Raw genomic sequence first — 20,301 nt, 5'->3', positions numbered from 1 at the left:
CAAATCTTTCTAATAAGGAAGTACAGCAGTGCTTAGAAATTCAAGATAAGTTAACTTGGTTTTCTCGTCTGTTTCAAGTTATGTCGCTGAGCAGTTGACACATAGCAACAAATAAATGTATTGGCAACCATGTGCTTCCATCTCCCATTTTGCAATGATTTTCCTTTTCTTTAATTTTAGGAAACAGATATTGATGACCGATATGGAGATTTGGATTCCAGAATAGATTCTGATATTCCAGAAATTCCACCATCCTCAGATAGAACCCCTGAGATCCTCAAGAAAGCTTTATCTGGTTTATCTTCAAGGTATGATTGGATGAGGATAAATGTTACGGGTGCACAAAATAAGCTATGAGGTTATACTGGTATGTGTAATTAATTTTACTTTTGTGAAGTATTGCTATTGGAACATCTAAAAAAGCAAATTCCAAATTTTTTGTTCCCTCTTTTTCAAATACCGGGCAGAAATAGGTAACTTTTCATTTTAACTCAATAAAATTACTAGTCAAAGCTCCACAGCTTTTTGCTCTTTTATATTTGTGCCCAATTTTAAATAATTTTATATTGCCTTCCATTATATGCTATAACGATATAAATTATACAATTTTTAAAAGCAAAATAATGTAAGCTTTTATCCAGATTAACATATGAAATTTTAAATGCTGGTATAGAAATAGTGTTTTTCCAAGTTTTTTGACTATAACACACATTTTACATCTCATCCAAAGGACATAAAAATGTACATTTTAACTGCTACAAAATAGGTTGGCAAAAAACCAATTCTGGGCATTACTATGTATTGATCCCCTGTTTTCTCTCTTTGATATTTGATACTGTTTTGTATTGTTGAACAAAAAATGCTGGTTGTGACTTACTAAGGTGATTTTAATACCACTGGTTTAGTCTTATGTAGGAAATGAAATATAGGGGTTTCTGATTTTTTAATTTCTAGGGAATAACTTGACTCAAAGCAAAAGTTTTCTTATTTTTGACCAATAGAACAAACTTCTTGCTGTCCATTATTGAAAGCATGATTATTGTTTTAACTGTTCTTATTCCTGGTTGTTTTCATGACCTAGTTCACAAATATACCATTAATTTAAAATCTCATGATATCTATCTCAAACCCCCGAGTTTTTTAATAATGGTTATTAAATAAGAATGATAATGTATATCATTTATGAGATTTCCCTTAATGATTAATATTTTTCTTCTGATACAAACTAACAAGAAGTAATAGTAGCTGATATTTATTCTGTGGTAGACACTGGTCTAGGTGCTTTACATGTATCCACTAATTTAATTTTCACAGCAACCCTGTAACATATATACAGTTAAATCTATTGTATACTAAGGAAACTGATACACAGATATATAGCAACAGTCACATAGTTAGTAATGATAGAATCATATTCTGAACCAGAAATTGTACTTTATTTATGAATGAATTTTTTTGTAAAAAAAGTGAACAATATGAAATATGTGACCAGCTTCAGTCTTTTTAAGAAACTTCTCTATAAATACTAAGTGAATGTTTCAAAATCTAATAAAGATAATCAGAATATGTTGAGGGCTCAGAGTTTCAATTACCTTGGAATTGTTAGATAATACAAAGACAGTAGCTTCCCTGTTTAAAACCTCAGGTCTCAGATGCTGCCATTCTCTGTAGTTCAAGCCAGGCTCCAGTGTCAGGAACAAACATTGACATTGGCAGCACCCACCAAAGGACTCATTTCTGACATATGTAGTATCCTCTTTTCTAGAAGAGGTTCTTGATGATTTTGAGGCTGAGGATAAGTTCCAAAGGAGGAATAAATATGCTTCTGAGTTTCATTTATACAGGACAGGATTATTTGCAGGTTATGATTCTTTATTCCCATTTGACTAGCTCTGTGACAGCTCAGTTTCCTAATCCGTTTATTAATCCCCAAAGAGTTAGATCTATACAACCAAATGTAATATATAGAGAGAAACCAGACAAAGGGCCATCTAAAGCCAAACTCAAAAACAAGCCCTAGAAAGCTGACTATAGAACTGAGGCATCAGATGGGAGGGGAGAAGGAGGGGTGAGTACAAAGTGGGGGGAGGGAGAAGCACAATGGGCTGTGGTGGTGACTTTGGGGGCTTTGGTGGTGGGCGAGCTATGGTAACTTCACCAGATGTGGTGGGGGAGGGTGTTCTGTACTTCCAAATTACAATGATTAAAATTAACATTACCTAAAAAAGAAAAAAAACCCACAATGGAACCTTTTAACTATAGCATTTTTTAATTATTTAAATATTTTATTTAACTATAGCATTTTTCACTCTAGACCCATTTCAAATTAGCCCAAAGCATACAGTCTTGTGAGAAATTTATGAGTCTGTAAAGAAATTCATGAGACTTTAGTTGTTTAAACAGTAGAGGAAAGCACAATTTGACGACTTCATGATTAACCTCAGAATCTTTGACTTAATGTTGTTGGCATTTAGATTTGAATGCAGGAATGACTTGATAAAAGGAATATTTGAGAATGAGTAATTTGTTAGAGTATATGGGCTATACAGGAGAGTTGTTGAAAGCAGCATTGATAAGCAATATTTGATAAGTGGATGAAGTCAATTAGTATTTTTTATAGGAAACAGAATGAGGATCTGTGCTCAGAATGCAGTGCATACGTTACCATACATTATATTGAATTAAAATCTCTTATAATTTAAATGCTGTCATTTGAATTAATAGAAATCAGAGAATTCTTAAAGAAAATTACTATGAGTATAGTATAGAATGAGCAAAAGTAGGGGGCAGCAATTTTAGATTCAGAAATCATCGTCCATGTGTACGTGTTAGAATTTGGTTTTTTCAAAGCAGTTGCCAACATTTTTCATGACATTGTCACCTAAAGAGTGATGCTATTTGTAAGATACGCTGGACATGCAGTGTGAGGCTCCTGGGGGTTGCCGGAGATGAGTTTCCAGCCCACGAGGAACCAGCCAGGCATACCCGCAGGACATCTCTGCTCCAAAGGACCTGTCCCTAATCGAGGACAGCAGGCAGGCAGCATTCTGTGAGCAGTAGAAGGACGTGTCCATCAGTCTGGCTCTGCCTTTGGTGACTGACCTCCCTTTCACTGAGTGCCTCCTCCTTCACGAAGATCATAGGGCTCTCCAGTTTCAGTTCTGCATTATCCTTTCTTTACTTTTTCCTCATTGAAAGGCCACGCTCTCTTTCTATATCACGTTAATGTCACTACTATTTTTATACACCACCCTACAGGACTAAACACCTTTTTTTTTTTTTTTTAAAGATTGATTTATTTATGCATACAAGAACTGGGTACAGGCTAGAGGTGTGGGGGTGAGAGGATTCACCAGAGACAGAGTGGGAGCAGAACAGGCAGACTGACTGAAATACACTGCTGAGGGGAGCAGCAGGTGAGACAGGACAGGTCTGCCATGCCATGTGGGTATCTCCCTGGCTGGCCAGGATTGAATCCGCACTGCAGAGGCTATGGACAGCTGCACTGCAGAGGCTGTGGATAGCTGCACTGCAGAGGCTGTGGACAGCTTCACAGCACTGCGCTCAACCACCTGTGCCACAAGCGACACCCTGATCCCCCTTTTTTTAATAGGACTTTTTACATCCAGCTTCTCCTCCCTCTCCTGGTGACCACTAGTGGGATGTGCTCAAACACACAGTGACCACCTTGCCTTGTGTCTCATCCTCAGTCATATTGAACAGAAGTTACTTTTCTTTCTTTACCTAACATAATTTTTAGATTGAATTTCGCTCTCAGTAGTGAATGAATGTTGCTAGGTTGGTTGGTGTTTTTGTTTTTGTTTTTTGGTGTTGGTTCTTATTACATAAAGTAAAAGTTGAGATTCTTAATGTATGGTTTGGACAATTCCATTAAGTATATCAAATCAGTGCTGAAACCAAACAAAAAACTAAGAACACATTAAATGCTAACTTTATAAACATTTTCTTTGTAGGTGGAAAAACTGGTGGATTCGTGGAATTCTTACTTTAACTATGATTTCATTGTTTTTCCTGATCATCTATATGGGATCGTTTATGCTGATGCTTCTTGTAAGTGTTTTACCTTTTCATAAACATCCCTTGCTTTATTTTCAGCATTGATACAATTTAAGTAATTTGAGCATGTCATAAAAAAGAAGGTAGTTTGAAGCTCAGTTATAGCAAATTTAGTTCCTTTGAGCATCTTCTAGTTCATGAAATGACCTAGGCCAATCTTTTCTACTTCAAGAATGGCTATTTAATATATTCAGTCAGCAGAGACCAAATACACACAATAGATATTTATCTTTTTGTCAGACATTTTTCCAAACATTATATATGACAGAAACGCGCACACACACATTCAGCATATATAATATAGCTAGATCACTAACTTCAAGGAACTCAGTCTAATGGCAGAGACATGTAAGTAACCATATGAGAATTGGAAATAGTGGAATAAATCTCTTGATAGACCTTGTAAAGAGAGCTCAATAAAAAAGTGTGTATCCCGGGCCTCCCCGGTGGTGCAGTGGTTGAGCGCTGGGTTGCGAAGCTGCCCGCGGCCTCTGCGGCGCCGGTTCGATCCCCGGCTGCTCCCGGCCACCGGAGGAGGGTCCCACATGGCGCGCAGACCTCTCCTGCCGCCCGCTGCTCCCCTCAGCAGTGTACTTCGGTCCTTCTGCCTGCTCTGCTCCCCGCTCTGGCTCTGGTGAATTCTCTCACCCTCCCCTGCTTCTGACTGTACCCAGTGCATGTATAAACAAAACTAACAAACAAAAAAACAAACAAATAAATAAAACATGCCTCTATTAAAAAAAAAAAAAGTGTGTATCCCAATCTGAGAGCGACATAAAGGAACACTTCCAGAAGAGGTAAAGACAAAACTGAGTCCTGAAGAAAGGGCTGGAAGGGGAAGGCATGGAGGTAATAACAGAATGCGGTTCCTTGGAGGATCTACAAGTTGTGCAAGTAGAGCGTATTTAGGGATGAGACTCTAACCATTGTCAGAGTTTGGGATTTTATTGTTTTGGGGAAGCCTAACAAGTCATGAAGCCAGATGAGTCTTTTATGCTTCTAATTAATTCATCCAGCAAATGCTTCCAGGTAAACTCAAGACGCCAGTTCTGGGAAATGATCCACTGGTGCTGAGAAGTCACACCTGCCTCTGTCCTCTTGGAGCTTACTGGCTATACTTTAGAGCATCTGTTAGATATATAATGATAAACTGCAGCAAGTATTTGAAAGCAGTGGGTGCTAACAGAACAAATGGGAGCCAGGAGACTCCAGGGATACTGTGCCCAGAAGGCTGTGTCGGAGTCAGAGAGTTGAAGTGAGTTGCAGGGGGGGACAGAGTGTCACAGCAGAGAATATCTGTGGATAAAAGCCTTGCTATCTAAAGGAGCATGAAGCATTTGAAGTCCAAAGTGGTGGAAGTGTGAAGAGAAGTGCATTTGTTCAGCACTCATCAATCACTAGCTACTGAGCAGTGAGCTGCTCTTAGGGATATGTTAGGCATCCCTCTTTGTTATTATTTTTCTTTATCCCATCGCAGTTAACTTAGCATCTTCTGTATGCATCCCTCTGTTTTCTGGCTTCTCCTGCCCACTTAGAAGTCTGTTTATCTAGCTCACCTGTCTTCCCCTCCACCTTCATGCTCAGTCCTAGTCATAGTGATAACCTTATGGGCAATATGATATGGTTTTCATTTGATTTTATAAAAGAAAAAGATATGGAGTGAAATTAGACACAATTGAAAAGAAAGTAACACCACACTTAAACAAAAATACTTGAAGCAGCTCTTTTAAGCCTGTTTAAGTCTTTCACTTTTTATCCTTGTTAATTTTGTACATCCTTGGGGGATATCACGATAATGAAAATGAATCAGAAATTACTACCTTTGTTCTGTTAATTTGCTGACATCTTAAAGAGTGTTTTCTTACAAAGGGAAAGTGAATAATGGATAGGACCAACTTAAGGTGAGGGCAGAACATGCTTTTCTAAGGTCAGGCATGCCGGTGTGAGCACTGCCAGGTGTGACTGGAGGGAAGCACCCAGCTTGCAGTCTTCTCACTCTGAGACTTTTGAGACAGTTGAGGGCCTTGCGGCCCAGTGGATCCTCAGCCTCCTGGGATATGGGCATTTAAGGTGACGGTGTGCAGAGCACTTTTCGGTATAGCGGGGTAAGTGGGCAGCCTGAGGAAGAAAGGGTTGCATGATGGCAGGCAGCTCAGGACAGCTTTGCAAATGACAGGATCTTTGAACTGACCTTAAGGATCTTGCAGCATTGAGTAAGGTCTGTGACCCAAGGGGCAAATGGCTAAGATGTATCAGGAAAGAACAGGTGATGTCCTGTTCCTGCTTTTAAGTTTGTTCCCTAGGACTTTTGAAACTGGAAAAATAATTAGGGATCAGATTCTGGATGAGCTTTAAAATGCTATGTGGAGGACCTCCCCGGTGGCGCAGTGGTTGAGCGCTGGGTTGCGAAGCTGCCCGTAGCCTCTGCAGTGCTGGTTTGATTCCTGGCTGCTCCTGGACCACCAGGGGAGGGTCCCACTTGGCGCGCAGACCTCTCCTGCCGCCCGCTGCTCCCCTCAGCAGTGTACTTCGGTCCTTCTGCTTGTTCTGCTCCCCGCTCTAGCTCTGGTGAATTCTCTCACCTTCCCGCGCTTCTGACTGTACCCAGTGCTTGTATAAATAAATAAATAAATCTTAAAAAAAAAATGCTATGTGGAGAAGTTTGGAATTTATTTATAAAGTTTTGGAAATATTGATGATCCTCTGAATTATTATTCCTCTTTAGAAGATAATTTTTATGTAAGACATTGAAAAACAGCAGAGTCTTAGGTACACTGACTCAGGTTGGTTTGGTAGACTTTGCTGTGAATAAGTCACGTTGTTTGCCAAACTGAACGACTTAGTGTGGTATCTAGGTCCAGAATTAATGAAGAATGACTGTTTTATAACCACTCCATTTTGACAAAGTTCTGAACACTTGTAAAGACATCCTTGCCTATTCACTTTCTGATTTTTTTTTTTAAATGCAAATCACAAACACACTTAAGGTACTTGGAATTTTTTGTTCATCTTTTTATTGTAACAGGAAAATACCATTTTATGGCAAGTTATTTGCTTAGACTGGTGAATTTAGTCAGAGAAGAAAGTAAGAATATTAAAAATCCAGTTAAATAGATTTAAACTGTTTTTGCCTTTAAGTTTATTGCATATACATGCACACATGTGTTCATATGCATATGTATGTCTGTTATATTTCTATGAATTTATGTCTAGGGAACATGAATAAAGAACAGCACATTGTTGGTACTGAAGTGACAGTACTTCTGTGCATTTTAAAGTTTCATTCTGAGGCCTCCCCAGTGACCTAGGCTTCAGTCTCGGTACTGTCACTGCTTTGGCCTGAGTTCAATCCCCAGACAGGGAGCTAACCCACATATGGCGCAGCAGACCTCTCCTGTCTCGCCCACTGCTCTCCTCAGCAGTGTATTCAGTCGATTGGCCTGTTCTGCTCCCCACTCTGACTCTGGTGAATCCTCTTACCCCCATGCCTCTGGCCTACACCCCAGTGCTTCTACACACGCCAAGAAAAAATAAAGTCTCATTCTGTTCATATCTCTAACTCACCCATTTATATCTCGAGAAGTACACATTATTACCTTGATTGCATTGCCTTATGATACCACACTCACAAATAGCTAACTCTAGAGAGTCTTATTAAAAACCTACTTCTAGGAAATGATAGCTATAATTTAAAAATGGAACTCATATTCATGTTCCAGTTTTTTTTTTTCCCCTTCAGCCTTCTATTTATAGTACTTTAATTGTTGTATTCACAGCTTGGAGTCACAGTCTAAGTGGTGGAGTCACTAACACATGTTTTGATTTAAAGGTAAATGTGGGGCTGGCTTTGGAAGCACCTACACTAAAATTGGAACAATCCAGAGAAGATTAGCATGGCCCCTGCACAGAGATGATATGCAAATTAGTGAAGCATTTCATATTTGAATAAATAAATAAGGCAGATATGAACATTTAAAAGATAACTATAAGAATTTTTCTTCCCTATCTTCTTGGAAAGTCATATGTTAAATTTTTAGTTTACATTGTGTAATTGATTTTTGAATCCTGTATTTAATTTTTTCTCATTGTGAGATTTATGAAAGTGTATTAGGAGTACTTTGGAAAGTAGATAATTTTTTTAAAAATCACCCCAGTTCTATCATCAACCACCAAAAATCCAATTAATACAACCACTTAATATATTTTCTTTCATTCTCTTTACTTAGACCACAATTGTATCATAATGTGACTAAAATTTTACATTTTTTTAAAGATTTATTTATTTATTTATTTATTTATTTATACAAGCACTGGTACAGTCAGAAGCACGGGAAGGTGAGAGAATTCACCAGAGCCAGAGCAGGAAGCAGAACAGGCAGAAGGACCGAAGTACACTGCTGAGGGGAGCAGCGGGCGGCAGGAGAGGTCTGCGAGCCATGTGGGACCCTCCTCCGGTGGCCGGGAACAGCAGGGGATTGAACCAGGGCTGCAGAGGCTGCGGGCAACTTCGCAACCCAGCGCTCAACCACTGCGCCACCAGGGAGGCCCCTACATCTTATTTTTTAAGCTCAATGTCATATCAGGCGCTTTGTGTTTCTCCACAGTCTTTACAACTATCAGCTTTAAACATTCATCTACTCAGTGGAAGGGAGTGCATCATAAGTTATTTAAACCATTGTGTTATTTTTAGATATTCAGATTGTGTTCTGGTTTTTCTTCATTGGAAATAACACAGTTCTGCACAGATTAGAAAGTAAAGACTTTTTCATATGCAGGATTATTCTCTGTAGGTAGATTCCCAAGGTAAAAATAAGCATTTTAATTTAGATTATCCCTAGGTTAAAACAGTTCAAAATCAGCATATCCATTTTGAACTTCTGTTCCATTCCAAGCCATCCTTCATAAGTATGTCTTTTTCCTAAACCTTCTCTGGCATTATTCTATATTCTATGCTTTCTCTTATGTGCCCAATTCTTCAACCACTAAATCCAGTCAGTTGTATTGTGTTGTCTCTTAGGCCTTGTACTCCCCCGTCTGTCGCTGTTCTGGAGAGATGCTTCATCCAGACTCGCCTGGATGATGGTGTCATACCTGCCTTGTTGCATCTAAGCTCGTTGACAATACAGTTAGTTCTTTCCATCCCCATCATCCCCAAACACTCAACATCTGATCATGGCCTTTCACGATGAGTTGCACTCCTCTGTGCACGCCTTTGGCTTATTTCCTGTGATGCTGTGAAAATGCTCTTTTTCTCCACTTCTCACCCACACCTTTTTTTTTTTTTTTTTTAAATAATAAATTTTATTTTTATATTCCCCCATACAATTGCAAATGCCCCATTCTGACCCCAATCCTTCCCCTCCCGCCCCCCACCCCTCAAAACGTGTCTCTGGTTCATAGTTTTTTGTTGATTTTGATTTTCACTTTCTTACATTCATTTTCCTGGTCCCTTATTTAAGTTTTCTAGATTCCTGCTATGAGTGAGACCATCCGGTATTTTTCTTTTTCTTTTTGGCTTATTTCGCTGAGCATGATCCCTTCCAGCACCATCCATGTTGCTGCAAATTGCATGTGTTTATCTTTTTTGAATGCTGAGTAATATTCCATGGTATATATGTACCACATCTTCTTGATCCAGTCATCTATTTTTGGGCATTTGTCACCCACACCTTTGTGTTCCAGAAACTGAACTACTTGTGGCACCACAGCCACTCCTACATAGGTTAACCTCCATTTCCCAACTCTTGCCACAGGTTGTCTGCCTGTGCTTTCATCCTTGTGGCTCCTTCTATGCTATATTGTAGAGGTGTGTGGCACCCTGACAAACTAGGCTCCCCTGGAACTTACACCCTTTACTGTTTCTCTGAATCCTCAGTAACCAGTACAGAGCAGGCACTGACATACTGTTTTTTTCCTAAGGCTTTGTAACACATTAATCAGGGCAACAGTTTTGTTACTATGCATTACTACTAGTATTCATGAATTGGAGTATCAATTTCTTTGTGATAACTGTTGGGAAACTAGGTTTGGGAAAGCTAGTTTGTGGAAATCTTAAAAAGAAATCCCACTCTATTTCCTTCGCAGAGTTTGGAAAGCTTTTGCTATAAAGGACCAGATGGTAATAATTTAAGCATTAAGGAACCACTATGTCTCTGTCATATAATCTTTACTTTCTTGTGTGTTTAACTCTTTAAAAATATAAAGTGCATTCATAGCTTTAGGGCTGTGTAAAAGTGAGCCTTTGAGTGTACTCTCTGGAGATTGAAAAAGTGATTCTGTTTGCAAAGATTTTAATCTCTAAGTCCATGGAAATATGTGTTCAGCGTTTGCTCCTTGAGTCTTGGAATTGACTTAAATCAAGCCCTAGTAATAATGTTATATCTTTGGTAATAAACTTTATTCAGATTGGTGGATTAGAGTAGTTTGAGGACCACTAAATGGAGACCATCAAAAAGAAATTCATAAATACAAGCCCATTTGCTTAGGCATGTATACAGAATACTGTTCAAAGAGAACTGCATAGTCTCAATTGACTGGTCAAAGTGGAGGTATTTGGAGAAGGCTGCCTATCATTTGCCAAGATAGCATAGCCTGGGGTGATCAGGGATGAATATAGCTTGCTATGGGAAAGTTAGCACCGCTAGGAGAATAAAAAGACTATGCCCAAACTCCTGGATCATTGGGTAAAGATGATTCAGCCATTTGCCCCTCTAGTATCTTTATCCTTTTTAAGTATACTAGACCATATAATTAAAAACAAATATATGCAAGCAAAGTTTTACATATGATCATTTTTCTAAACTATCTAAGAAACAAAATAGATGAAAACCTCAAGAAATAAAGAAGTAACAAGAGATAAAATCTAGTTAGCTGCCACCAACTAGACTATATCCCTCAAACTTTCCTCTACAATACTGTCTTCTACTCCAATAGGCTTGCCCAAACATTTTATGCTTTTTGTTTTGTTTTGTTTTGTTTTTATTTATTTATGCATCCAAGAACTGGGGTGTAGGCAAGAGGTGCTGTAGGTAAGAGAATTCACCAGGGACAGAGTGGGGAGCAGAACAGGAGGATCTACTGAAATACACTGCTGAGGGGAGCAGCGAGTGAGACAGGAGAGGACTGCTGTGCCACGTGAGTTAGCTCCCTGGCTGGTGATCAAACTCATGCCGCAGTGGCTGGTGATAGCTTTATAGCGCCTGTGCCACCAGGGAGGCCCTGCCCAAACATTTTGAATAAAACATTGTTTTATTTATCCTTTTTTGACATCACTTGATTTTCTAGATGTTGACTATTGAATTTTGCTACTGACATTTAGAATAATCAAAATTGGACAGACTAAAGAGTTATTGAATGCATATGACAATGTTACTTTATTAAATAAGCACAGATGTAATCATTGAGAAATGCATGTTAATGTTTTCCCTTGGTTTCAGGTTCTAGGCATCCAAGTGAAATGCTTCCATGAAATTATCACTATTGGTTACAGAGTCTATCGTTCTTATGACCTTCCCTGGTTTAGGACACTGAGCTGGTAAGTAGCTTAAAACTGTTTCCGATATGAAAATCTGATTCTTTGCTAAAGTATGCAAAGGAACCATCCTAATCAGTCATGATCCACACTGTTGACCTTATAGATTGAGAAAGAGATTAAAGAAAAATGCCCCCTCCTTTGCTGTTCTGTTTTTTCCTACTCTTTAGGCATTGTGTTCTATGAAATACAAGGAGGGAGTTAGAGGGAAGAGGAAAACTCTGAGGAGCAGCAGAAAAGGGGGCAGGGGTAGTGTGTGAGACACCTTTGTAAATAGATAGCACCAGCATTGAAAAGCCCATGAAATAATGTACAGTAAGTCCTCAAATACTGTCATAGCAGATTCTTAGAAATTGAAACTTGAAGCAAAACAACCTATAGAGAGACCAGTTAGACAAATTGATGTAAGTGAATTCTGTAGCAATGTAAATGTAAATCAATGTAAATGTAAATATAAATCAATTCTATAGCACATCTGCTCACAGAAACATCACCAAACTAATAAATAAAGACCCATAACACTTATAATATTATACAATAATTGTTTGAATTTATTCTTTTATTTTCCAATCCACATATTCCAGTTCAGGGTCTTGGTTGGTCAGAGTCTATGCTGGCAGCTCCAGGTGTGAGGCGGAAATCAACCCTGAGTAGAAGTCCCTTCCACTGCAGGGTGCTTTTACACACATACACACACATTCACACTTCAGACTGAGATAATGTAAACACAACAGTGAACCTCACATGTACATCTTTGGGATATGGGAGGGAACCCAATATCCCTAGAGAAAATCCACTTAGGACAATACAACCAAATAGTGACTATGCCTGGGAATTGATATTTTTCTTCTCAGTGTGTTATAATCAAATAACATTATTTGATGACCTGTTGTATACGTACAAATGCAGGAAAAACCAGTAAAAAAAATGCTGGATAATTTTAACATTTAGAGTTTTATAATCTCTTTTAAAATTGTTCAGGTAGGGCCTCCCTGGTGGCGCAGTGGTTGAGCGCTGGGTTGCGAAGCTGCCCGCAGCCTCTGCAGCGCCGGTTCGATTCCCGGCTGCTCCCGGCCACCAGAGGAGGGTCCCACATGGCGCGCAGACCTCTCCTGCCGCCCGCTGCTCCCCTCAGCAGTGTACTTCGGTCATTCTGCCTGCTCTGCTCCCCGCTCTGGCTCTGGTGAATTCTCTCACCCTCCCGCGCTTCTGACTGTACCCAGTGCATGTATAAACAAACAAACAAACAAACAAACAAATAAATAAATAAATAAATAAAAACATGCCTCTATTAAAAAAAAAAGAAGAAGAAATTAAAAAAATAAATAAATAAATAAAATTGTTCAGGTATAATTCTTAGTTCTCAAGACCTGGATCAGGAAACATGATAATTATTCTAATTCGTCATGTCTTTTAATATAGTTGCTTGATTAATATCAACCAGAAAGTTTTGGTATCTTAAGACAACATGTATTTTGGGGCTAAAATAATAAAAAAAAATAGTTCCTTGATTTTGGTAATAGCTGATTTTTATTCTAGCAAGTTTCTTCAGGAATGGGCAACATTCATGGGAAATATTAAGTAGATAAGTAGTTAGAGAATAATTAAAAGCTAAGCCTCACGGGATTGGTTATAGGTGCAGAAAAGAAAGACTGTAGGCGGGTATGTGTTCCAGTGATGGTGGAGGCTTCCTAGAGGGTGTGAGAAATAAGCTGACCTGACTCTTGAAAAATGAAGACCAGTTGAATGGAGAAGGGTATTTTGAGTCAGGGAAGCTGCACCAAGTAGATGTGACACAGAAGAGGGATGTGTCGCAGATGGTAAGACATGGTGGTCCTTCCGAGCAGAAGGCACTGCCTTGGCAATGGGGGGCACAGAGTTGGGTGGGTGGGCTTACAGAGGCATCAGAGACAATTTCCATTGTAGGAGAATAGAAAAATGGAAATAAAAAATACATGCCCTTTACTTTGAGAACAGCAGGGTGTAATTCCATCTGTGAGACCAGAGGAATGGCCTCTGTTCAGTTCCATCTTCTTTGCTCTCCCTGTTACCTAGGACCAGTCTCAAAGGTTGAGGCACAGAGGGACTGTAAGGCAGTGTTTCTCAGCCCTTTTTTCTGGTTCACACAAGCTGCCAACGGCAAATGCCATGGGTTCAACCTCTCCCTGGGGGAAAGGTGTATCAGACAGAGGAAAGACAGGTAATTTAAACAGTTTTAAAAATTTCCTCCTGGAGATTTTTGTCTTCTGCTGCTTCCTGCCTGCACCCTTAGGAATCACTGGAGCATTGAGAGGAGAGAGAAAGATGCTATTAAGTGTGGATGGTGAGGAAAGAGGTTGAATTACCTCTTCCTTCGCTCTCTGTTGATCTTCCTTAGGACAAGTGGGAATTTGGCTTAGGACCTCTATTCTTAAAAGTAATAGAGCTGTAGTCATCGGGAGTTTTCAATGTAAATTTAATAAATACCTATGTGTGTGTGGCATGGGTGGGGGGGTATATGTGTGGGTAAGAGAGAGAAGGATGGAGAGAGGGAGAGTTGGAGGGAAGGATTATTGATGTATAGTATTTTCTACATTGCTTCCTAATTATCTCCAGTAGATTTTAAGCTAATTAAAGATAAATTATAAGCAGTCATTTTCTGGTTGACTGATGAGTTTGAAATTAAATTTAAAACAGCAATGTAGTATTATGGTAAGTTGCATTCTAAATTGGATTTCTGACTTTGGTTTTGATCTTTGTGTCATCATCGAATGTAGTGAATGGTTTTAAGTTGAGAAGAAAGCTTTAAATATAAAAAGGCTAATTGTTTTTAAATTACAGGTACTTTCTACTGTGTGTTAATTACTTTTTCTATGGAGAGACAGTAGCTGATTATTTTGCTACATTTGTTCAAAGAGAAGAGCAACTTCAGTTCCTCATTCGCTATCACAGATTTATATCATTTGCCCTCTATCTGGCAGGTAAGTTAAGGACACTATCCTGTTGCTATGTAGCTATATATTTTCTATGTACATTTTTATTTATGTCATATAAATTCACAACATTCTTTGTTACATTTTAACCCAACTTCTCTTTTCAGTTGTGTCCCATGCATAAATATCTCTCTCTCATCTTAAAGAGCAGTTATTCTCTGCTGGTGGTTAAAAAATTATTTACTTAATAGAAGCCCCATATATTTGACTATTTTCTTTGCAAATTATAGTAAAAAACTTAAATATAATTTACAAAGAAAATTTCACATGTATATTGCTTTGTCCCTAGAAAATAGACTCATAAAATTGATGAGGGTACTTAGTTTTCCTGACATGTTTATTGTATATTTATAATATATATGAGTATATATATTTGTTTATATTATGCCATGCCACACATTTTTATGATCTTAGACTAAGAATTTGATACTTCAGATAAAGTTCAAATTAACAGATTTATTTTCCATAAAATTTTACCAATTATTAAAAAAATCTCAGACATTGATTTAGATGTGCTTTTTTAAAAGTCTGATTGCTGATGTGAATCCTGGCTCTACCACTTACTAGCTGAATAAATATTTGGGGAATGTAATTAATTTCTCTGTGTCTCAACTTCTTTGTAAAGCACTTTGAGTAGTATCTGGCACTATTTAAATATTTGACTATTATCATTTCAATCTTAAAAGAGGAAATGAAATTTTCGAGTTTTCACTTTAACTTTTAATCCTTGTTGTTTTAGCTCTTAGGAGTTTCTCTGTAAATTAGTTCTCCTTTAGTACAATTTTGGAACTGAATACAATATAAGTATATAACAGACTCCTTTCTCTTTCTCATTAAACTGAAAATACATGAAGTATATAGAGAATTTTATCCAGTAATTATAATGTTGTTCTTCATGGTGTTTTTACTTTAGTCAGGCACCTTCATATCCTGATCTTCAGATCGTTTTTGATTATAGAACACCAGAAAGTGAAACACAATCTGAAATGATAATAGTTTTTAGAGAAACATTTTTGCAGGCAGTGGGAATGGGATGCTACATTTTCTAACAAGTTCCCTCTTTTACATTCAGTATTTTTGTTCAGTTTTGAGTGTATTCATTTAAAAAAATATATTACTTATATACCTAAAGAAAGTACATTCTTGGAAAAAGATACTGAAAAGCACTTCTCTTCTTTTGCAGAGGTAATTCATTTTAAGTCATTCTGTTTTCAATGCTAATTAGTTTAGAAGAATTGTGATTATAGAGATCATGAATAGTTTCTCCCACTTTTTAAGCCAAAAATTTGATTTATTTTGCTAAATGTAAGGTAGATTCTGGGGTGGATTCTTTACTGTCACAGGTGAGAAGAATATAGTATCTCCTCAGTTCACATGATACCTTCCAACCCACCCTTTTTAGTAACTGTTTCCTATACTAAACTTTATGATTCTTTAATAAAATAAAATCATTATTCCTTTTCTTACTGATTTTTGCTATAAAAATGGCTCACTGCTTGCTATTTCAAGCTCATAGAATCACAGAAATTCAGGGATAGTTATTAGTGTTTTTCCTTCAAATAAAAATTTGAGTGTTTTCCAAATCTCAGCACCATGAATAATGTTGAAAATACAAAGTATAAATAAGGTCTATAGTTTGCTTTATGGCACAATGAAACTGGTGAGACTTTTGTGCCCTAGTTGACTTCTGAAATATGCCAGAAGATCTCTAAAAGTATAAAGAAAGGGAAGGAGGCCCCTAGCTGTGCTAGAGCATGGGAAGGCTGCAGAAGGCGCTTGAGAAGAGATGACAGGAATCACGAAATGTAAAGAACAAGCAGGCACTGGCCTGTGGATAGTGGAAAGGGCATTCAGGCAGAGAAAACAGCTGCTCAGGGATTGCATGTTCTGGGCCTGTGACAGTCTTTAACGTTTGGCAAGCTGTGTCTTGAGAAGCTTTGTACATAATGAAAGGGTTTGGACTTATACCTGGGAAAACATGGGAGGATTTCAAGCTAGGAGATAATACAACCAGATTTGTAATTAAATGAATAACTTGGGAGACTAGATAGGAAATTAATGCTGCAATTCATAGTAAATAAAGTGAGGACCTGAGACATTTAGATTTGTATTTAACACCAAAAGTATTATAAATGGAAAAATAAAAATTTTTTTTATTGAGATAATTGTTTACTTACATGCAGTTATAAGAAATCCCTCATGTACTTTGCCCACATTCTAACAGTGGTAAAATTATAATCACACCAGAATATTGTCATTATAGTCTTACAAAAATATTTTTGAAATGTAACCTTATAAAATAGGAATGAATGGGTTAAATAATAAAACTTCCAATATAAATCACACATAGTGTTCTCTAGCTGTTATTTTATGTATGACCTAAACGTGGTCCTAATAGACCATTAGCCAGCACTTTGTGTCTTTTATTTGTTTGGTAATCAGTTTCTTATACATGATCTGGCATTTGGTTTTCATACATATTTGTTAGATGAATGAATAATAAAGACTGAGAGCACTTTTACATGGTGCTGCTTAGGATCAGTGTTTTGTTCAGTTTTGAGCCTCTGCTTGTGACTCCTGAACTTGTCAGCGACCTTCAAGAGCTTTGCCTATCAAATGGAGGAGTTGGAAGTACAGATTATACTAGGTTGAGATATTTGTGCTTTTCTATCAAACTCTGCTGTCAAAGTCTTTGGAATTCTTTGTTAAATATCCCACAGGTCCTGTCACAATTTTAGTTCTGTAGTCATCAAAAGACTTTTAAAGTATAGATGTTAGCAGATTTAAAAAGCAGAGAGATATGTATTTTCTCTTTTTTTATATATAAAGAACAATATATATTATAATTGCCTATAAACATATTTGCATATGCCATGTAACAGCAAAAAAAAAAAAAAAAAGCAGAGAGCGCCCAAGTTAGTCCATTAATTTTCAATTTAATTAAAATAAATATGGGGATCTCTAGCTCTGACTCCCTCATCAAGAGTCATGAGATTACATGCAATTTGCAGCAACATGGATGGAGCTGGACAGGATCATGTTCAGCAAAATAAGCCAGAAAGAAAAAGAAAAATACCAGATGGTTTCACTCATAGCAGGAATTTAGAAAAACCTAAATAAGGGACCAGGAAAAAGACTAATTATAATAAAGAAAAAATCAAAATCAACAAGTAACTATAAACCAGAGGCACACTATGGTGGGGGGGTTGAGGGGGAGGGAGAGGAGAGAAGGGATTAGGGTCAAATAAGGGGGTGGAATTTTATGGGGATTATAACCAAAATGAAAATGCATACATTGTGCAAAAATGAAAAATGATGTAAGAATTATATAAAATAAAATAAAATTAAATTAAAATAAAAAAGTCATGATATTAAATGACATGTTTAATAGCATACAAAATGGCTTGCTTGCTGAGTAGGACCCGGAAGTCATTCTTATATTTAGAAAATTTTGTTTCAAAATGAATTTGACTGACAAAGTAAATATCTGTGAGACTAAAAATGATGAACATTTTCTCTAGGGCCTAATATATTTTTAAAAGATCTTGGTGATTTGGGTTTGGGGCTGTTTAGAAGCCAAGCAGCCATGCTAGTGTATGTCGCCTAATGAGTTTAAAATGTTTAACCCTACATGTCATCACCCTTAATATCTCTTCAGACAGAGAAATGCATATTATGTTTAGTGGGAGGGATTTTTCCTTGTATTTGTATATATATAACTATTTTGATCTCTCTTTAAAAACCCTTAAGGTGTGACTTGAACAATAATGTTCTGAATTCAGCAAAATTAGTGGAGATATATATTTAAAATTATAGCTAAAATTAATGCGTAATAATTTGCCGTGCCCCCCACTCCCTCCCCAAATGTACAAAGTTACTAAATAGAGTATGTTTTTTACACATTCAAACAATATAAGGGGCCTCCATGGTAGCATAGGGGTTAAGTCTCAGTGCTATCACCACCAGGGCCTGAGTTTGATCCCCAGCCAGGGAGCTGACCCACACGGTGCAGTAGACCTCTCCTGTCTCTCCCGCGGCTCCCCTCAGCAGTGTATTCCAGTAGATCTAGTCCTGTTCCCCATGCTGTCTCACTATATTTCACTTAACAATTTTTATTTAGGAGCATTTCATTGTTTAATAAATTTGTAGGATAGAAAACAAAATGCTGTTTGTAAACATTATATAATAAACATATTTTATTATAATTATACTTCTGAGAAATTTCAAGTCACAAACCACATCTTGCTCAAATGGTTTATAGAACTACATGACACTGGAGGGTCAGTAAGATTGGAGGCTTAACTACTCCTAGCTCTTTAATTGCCATTAAAATAAGTCTCATATATATTTTCTTAATCTGTACAACCTATCATAAGGTTGTTGGAGCCATTAAATAGTTAATACTTCTAAAATATCTAGACCAGCAACTGGGACATAATAAGTGTTCAATAGATAGTAGCTGCCATAATAATTATTAACTTTTGTATTTTGTGTATTTTGTATTTTTTGATCAATCAATACAACAAATCTTATTCAACCGAAATTCAAGATGTTTTTCCACATCCTTGTATCAATATTTATAAGAGACTAATTCATTTAATGCAGGGGGAAACTTACTGAAATTATGCCATGGAATATATTGGGACATTTTGGAGAAAACAAGATTATTTCCTTCAAGAAACTTTCGCTTAAAATGCTTAATATTTAATAAGTTAATAAATGGTATAGTTATGGTATAAAAGATTGATTTTATTTGTACTCAGTGAATCTCACACTTTGCACCAAATTGCATAACAAGCATATGTTTTTGTTCTTGAACAGGTTTCTGCATGTTTGTGCTGAGCTTGGTGAAGAAACATTATCGTCTGCAGTTTTATATGGTGTGTATTAACCAGTATTCTGTAGTCACTATCTATAGTTAAAGATCTTACCTTTAGTTTTTTTCTATAGTGAGAAGATATAATATTATCTGCTATTCGATGTCTTACCTAAATGTGAGGGGTATTTCAAATTTGGATAACTATCAAATACAAAAGTTATTTCACAATTCAGAAATTTTAAATGTTTTCAGTTTCCTAAAAACTTATTATTTCAATATTTCAATTAATTGCAGAAGCTTTTAGAATTTCCATGGTATATTGGATAGTTAGTAGGTCTGAGAAACATCTACCATGTACTTCTATGGAAAGTAGCTGTTTACTTGTGCTTAGCCTGAGGATAAAGGAAGCAGAACACTTATTTTTTTTATTTAGCTATGGTTAGTCATAGACTTGCATAATTCTTTTTGGCCTTTAATATTTTATTCTGCATATCCTTGAACAGTTTTTAGCATCTTATGAAATTTATCTCTGTACGTAATGAATTCACTTTTTCTTGCAAATGTTACTAATTATGAGACTATAAAATACAATGACTGTTTACATCTTAGTTTAGATTAGGATATATTTCCTATTCTTTCTACTTTGCTTTACTTCATTAAGACAACCTGCAGCACATTATTGCTGGGAAATGGTAGTATTTCTTAATGTTTCTAATTTCTGAGGATCTCAGAGGAAAGTATAAAATTCTAAGTGAAAATCTAGAACCATCCAGACAAATTTAAAATATTAGAATTTCCTATGAAAATATAGATGGTCCCTATTGGGAAAATAGTCATTTATGCATTTTGAAGCAGGAGGTAAAAGAAATTAGATCTTTTAAGCAGATTAAATTAAAGTACCA

General features: G+C 36.9%; 1 protein-coding gene across 1 annotated transcript in view; it reads left to right on the top strand.

The window, feature by feature from the left end:
• CDS1 (CDP-diacylglycerol synthase 1) overlaps positions 1 to 20,301 on the top strand; it is a gene marked incomplete at both ends in the record, with an annotated part of 60,699 nt that overhangs the window by 20,631 nt on the left and 19,767 nt on the right. The window contains 5 exons of the mRNA XM_084233186.1: positions 181 to 308; positions 3,975 to 4,071; positions 11,514 to 11,611; positions 14,429 to 14,568; positions 19,402 to 19,460. Of these exons, the coding sequence (XP_084089312.1) occupies positions 181 to 308; positions 3,975 to 4,071; positions 11,514 to 11,611; positions 14,429 to 14,568; positions 19,402 to 19,460 (522 nt within the window). The remainder of the gene's footprint in view (positions 1 to 180; positions 309 to 3,974; positions 4,072 to 11,513; positions 11,612 to 14,428; positions 14,569 to 19,401; positions 19,461 to 20,301) is intronic.

This window comes from Talpa europaea (genome assembly GCF_964194135.1).
Source record: "Talpa europaea genome assembly, chromosome: 5".
Taxonomy (NCBI): Eukaryota; Metazoa; Chordata; class Mammalia; order Eulipotyphla; family Talpidae; genus Talpa; species Talpa europaea.
The sequence above is the reverse complement of the archived record's forward strand: the minus strand, read 5'-3'. Positions and strand labels throughout refer to the sequence as shown.